Source organism: Anomaloglossus baeobatrachus, unplaced genomic scaffold (genome assembly GCF_048569485.1).
Source record: "Anomaloglossus baeobatrachus isolate aAnoBae1 unplaced genomic scaffold, aAnoBae1.hap1 Scaffold_2796, whole genome shotgun sequence".
Taxonomy (NCBI): Eukaryota; Metazoa; Chordata; class Amphibia; order Anura; family Aromobatidae; genus Anomaloglossus; species Anomaloglossus baeobatrachus.
The window spans coordinates 26,758-31,713 of NW_027442276.1; the positions used below are offsets into that span (position 1 = coordinate 26,758).

General features: G+C 41.5%; 1 protein-coding gene across 1 annotated transcript; it reads right to left on the minus strand.

Moving 5' to 3' along the window:
• Positions 1-2,637: 2,637 nt before the first annotated feature.
• LOC142265959 (uncharacterized) lies at positions 2,638-4,294 on the minus strand. Its single transcript, XM_075332290.1, has 3 exons — positions 4,200-4,294; positions 3,947-4,106; positions 2,638-3,823 (listed from the first exon to the last, which is right to left on the minus strand). Exons 2-3 carry the CDS (start codon positions 4,039-4,041, stop codon positions 2,941-2,943), a joined length of 978 nt encoding a protein of 325 aa, XP_075188405.1. The 5' UTR covers positions 4,042-4,106; positions 4,200-4,294; the 3' UTR covers positions 2,638-2,940.
• Between the last annotated feature and the right edge of the window lie 662 nt (positions 4,295-4,956).

Consider the following 4,956-nt stretch of genomic DNA (forward strand, 5'->3'; position numbering starts at 1 on the left):
AAACCGAATACTTTTGGAAGGCACTGTAATTGCAACATGAGTTTGAATGAGCATCACATGCTTGAAACCATTTTTTTTTTTCCCACCCACAATTTTTGGGGTTTTGTGTGAAATTATGTTCAATTTGCCTCCTCCTCCAGTTTTTTTTATGCTGGTCCAATACACACAAACAAACAAACATTTATAACAAAACTTGTAATTGCATTACCTGGGAGAAATATTTAATTTTCTGGAACAATTTCAATGGTGCCAACACGTATGACCATGACTGTATATAATATGTACACTGAACAAAAATATACCATATTTTTCTGATTTTAAGACTCCCTTTTCCTTTTGTTTCACTTTATTTGCTCTAAATTTTTGGTGCGTCTTAGGCTAGTTTCACACTTGCGTTGGCAGGACTCCGTCAAAATAGTAGGTGCGTTAAAACAACGCATCCGTCAAACAACGGATGCCCAACGGACCATTTGACGCGTTATTTTACTGGAATCAGTTAATGGATTCCCGTAAAATAACGGATCCGTTACGTCCGTTACATCCGATATGCTTCCGTTAACGGACCAAAAAACGGATTCCGTCGGAAACCGTTTCTTTGGTAATTGGATAATTAGTGGGCGTTCCTCATGAAATTCACGTTTTCAAGTGTATATATATATGAGAGGAGGCACAATCTATCTCAGACAGGCTAGAAAACTACAGAAATGGACGTCATAACGGGGAAGATCGCTGAAGCCTATATTGAATATTCCTACCAGGCAAATGTCTTGGCGTATCGTTTTTCAGAAGCTCAACGGCAACGTCGTCGTCAACAGAGAAGGCGTCGCTACTGGGTTCACCCCATTAATGAAACCAGGATTTTCCGTGGTGTCTTTTACACTCTTTACCTGGAATTGAGAAGGCACCCTGAAAAATGTATCAACTATGTGCGCATGCCTGAGGATACTTTTAATCGTCTATTGGAGCAGGTGGATCCTTTTATCAAGCGGAAAGATACTTTTTTCCGTAAGGCTATTAAGTCCTGCCGAGCGTCTACTCATTACTTTGAGGTAAGCATGTGGTACACAAAATGTAATTAATTTTTTGCCAAGTATGATTGATTATTAATTTTTCTTTTGATATTTTACAGATTTCTCGCTACTGGAGAATCTTACTCATCATTACACTTTCAATTCCGAGTGGGGATTTCTACAATCTCTGGAATCGTCTGCTCCACATGCCAGGCTTTGTGGGAATGTTTAAAAGACAAATATATTCCTCACCCCACTGAGCAGCAATGGATGGATGCAGCTGAAAAATTCTACCAAATATGCAACTTCCCTAATTGCTGCGGTGCCGTGGACGGCAAGCATATCAGGATTCTTAAGCCACACAACACTGGCTCTGAATACTACAACTATAAAAAAAAAATTTCTGTTGTGCTAATGGCAATTGCCGATGCACAGTATAAGTTTTTGGCCATGGACATTGGGGCATTTGGCCGAGCAAATGATTCCCAAGTTTTAAAGAATTCGGCAATTGGAAGAAATCTTTACGGAGGACATTTTGCTTTCCCGCAACCCAAACCGCTTCCACAAAGTGATGGACCACCACTCCCCTTTGTATGTTTGGGGGATGAGGCCTTTCAATTGTCCGAAAACATTAAAACCATACTCAAGTCGTGGGCTAACACATGAGAAAAAAATATTTAATTATCGGCTAAGCCGTGCAAGGCGCATGGTCGAATGTGCTTTCGAGATTTTAACTGCTCGCTGGAGGATCTTGACAACGGCAATAAATGTGAAAATAGAGACTGTTGACGAAATAATCAAAGCCTGTATCATATTGCATAATTTTTTTGTCAAATGGCGTTCCTCCACTGGAAGAAATGACAAACTGTACCCTAACACAATACAGCAACGTTTCCTTCCGTACCACCACTGAAGTATTGCGTATTCGTGACGAGTTTGCGTCATATTTTGTGTCGGATATTGGTCGTCTGGAGTGGCAGGATACAATGGTTTGATGTACTTAGATTGTAATTCGTGTCTGATAATGTACATTTAGTGATTTTGTGTAACATTTAAATCCATGTTTCATAATTATTTTATGTTTGTCAAAATTTTCAAAAAAATTCTGACCAATGATATTAAATTTGAATTTTACAATTGAAAATTGTTTTTTTAGTTTTTTCAAAAGTTTGTTTATAAAAAACAAATTTGTTTTAATTTTTTTTTCATTATTAGTGAAACCAAACCCAGTTGAATTTAAGCCAGTGAAATTGGGACACCCTGGCAAATATGGTAGTCTGATGACTGTCCCCCCCCCTTTACAGGAATCTCCTTCCTCCTTGTCAATTGACAACACACAACATCTGCCACAAATGTCGTTATGCTATACTGTCCCCGTGTCACCACAAATCCCCCTGAACTATACATTCTCTACCCGTGTAGTGGCATGCATCTTGCAATACCACAACATCGGCACCAGCAACTGTATGTGTACCTTTATCCCATTTTTAATATTTAATTCCAATAACTAAGTAAAAATAAAAACAAACACAATGTTCAATAAAAAATCAAAATTTATTATACATAAATTTAAAATTACATTAATAAAAAAAACCAAAAAACTATAAATTTTGGTAATGTGGGGTGGAGACATCGCTGGATCCGCTCGCAGAATTGTTCCCTCCAACAGTTGGGGTATTAAGTGTGGATTGGGTAGGTGAAGGTTGGGTAAGAGGTAATGGTGAGGGTGTAGAAAAAGAAAGAAGTGGTGGGCAGAAAAGGGCTTGAAAGACAAGATAGTTGAGGGCTGGTAGATGGGCAAGAGCTTGGAGAAGGGTGAGGTATTGGAGTAGTTTGAGGGTTGGTATAAGGCAGAGTGTTAGAAAATGGAAAGGTGGAGGTTGGATAAGATGTTGTGGTTCGGAAGGAGGAAGAAGACTGATGTAACGGGTTAGGAATTGCAGGAGAGTGCGGTTGGGGATGGAGTTGTGGAAGTGTTGTCGTGTGGGCTGGAAAATGGAGATGGGGAATAAAGGGATGTTTGTACAGATCTTGTAGTGTGCATAGGGTTTCTGTAATGTGTGGGTATTGTAGATTGTGAGTATTGGTGAGTCTGTGTCGGAGGCTGTAAGTGGACTGGGGGTGGCATCTGAGGGGCTGTGGATAGATGTGGTGCAGTGGTGGAAGGGGGATGTTGATGGAGTTGCTGGATGGCATTCTGGAAAGCCCTCATTACATGGATTTGCTGGTTAGACGGTAGGCTTTCCAGATCACCGATAACAGAATGAAAAAAATGTTGACTAGGTGTTTGCCTTACAGCTGAAAGCACCTCATCCATCTTGCTGGTCAACACTTGTAAACTATGGTTTACAAGGTTGAAGCCAGCAATTATTTGGTCCGATAAAACTTTGATGAAGCTATGGATCGATGCGTTCAGGTGTAAGAACTCGGGGCTGCCCCTATTCTGACCACTGTGACGCTGACGACCCGAACCTAACGCGGTTCGAGTGTCGTGAGCATCAGAGTGGTCAGATAAGGGAACACCTACTCTCTGACCAGCCTCATGTAATGAGGTTTGCCAGTATGCCGATGGGCAGGTTGGGTAAGAGGGGAAAGATGGGAGGTTAGATAATGAGGGATTAGAGGGATTGGTAGAAGGGAGGGAGGGCTGTGAAGTTGAGGTGGAAGGGAGGGAGGGTTCATAAGAAGAGGTAGAAGGAAGGGAGTGATCAGAAGTGGAGGGCCTGTTGGAGGGTTCACCGGTGACGTTCTGTTCAGCAATCGCTCCAAGAGGGTTAATTTCTGATGCAGGCTCCACGGTGCTACAGACGGTTCTGTGGAATGAGAAAAAAAAAAATTAACGTATAGTATTAACATTTGACGTAGCATGTGATCGATTACAAAGGATACATACATTCAAAGATGCTTAAATAAACACCCAAAAAATATATACATACCTTCTTGGAAGCATGCTGCCTCTTAGGAACGCAAGGGCACGCCCATACCGGTATTGGGTGCCCTTGCGTGCCGCCGAACCGCTTAGAGCTTGCATCTCCTTGTTTAAGTCCCTCTTGAAGCGATCACGGAGTGAACGCCACCGGGTCGTCAGACGGGTAACTGAAAAGAGAAAAAAAAAAAAAAAAAAAAAAAAAAAAATTCAATTCATCTTTTAATATGGTGAGTTTTGCAAAGCATGTTTGAAATACTTACTTGCTCTTTTACGGTTCCTCGTGTCAAGGTCCTCCCACCCATCTATGAGTTCTGCTGCTACTTCTTCCCAGAGCCGCCGTGTGATGATAGAATTGGCATGGCGGGGGTCTCATGTCCCACAGCGCCTCTCGAGCATGGACGAGGTCGATGAGGAGTTCGACATCGATGCCACCTCCCTCCCCATCAGAATCCTCGTCCTGCCTCCGCCATGAGACCTGTCAACAAAACAAAATTAATTAGAAATAAAGTAAAAAAAAAAAAGGAACTTTAACATTTTGAAGCCATGGAAGGCATCAGAAAAAAAAAAAAAATACTCACATGACTGCGACCACGCCCATGCCGACGACGACTCTGGGAGCAGCGAGGAGGACCTCTAATGTTCGGAACATCGACCTTAGAGCAAATAAAAAAAAAGAATGAAATCAAGTTAATTGTACGTAGTTCGTGATGGTACCTCCATAGCTAACATAGCTATGTAACCTCCGTATTTAAGCATAATACGCGTCGATATGCGTGTAGGTAGGGTAGCTATGTGTCATTAAGGTAGGTAGTTATGTTCGGTATGTAGATAGGGTAGGTATGTGTCGGTAGGTATAGTATGTATGTATGTATAAAGCTATGTGAGGTATGCATGTATGTTGGTTAGTAGATATGTCGCGTTATTTGTGATGTCAATGAAGTGGATATACTTACATCCTGCGAGCTCTCTCCATGCATATCTCCACCCCTTTCTTGAATGTTTCCAACATGTTGCCTT

Bases quoted from the DNA above. Each gene is read 5' to 3' on its own strand.
- LOC142265959 (XM_075332290.1), bottom strand. From the start codon at position 4,041: ATGCAAGCTCTAAGCGGTTCGGCGGCACGCAAGGGCACCCAATACCGG. The intron at 3,824-3,946 runs GTATGTATATAT...CTCATTCCACAG, and splicing joins GGCAGCATGCTTCCAAGAAG to AACCGTCTGTAGCACCGTGG.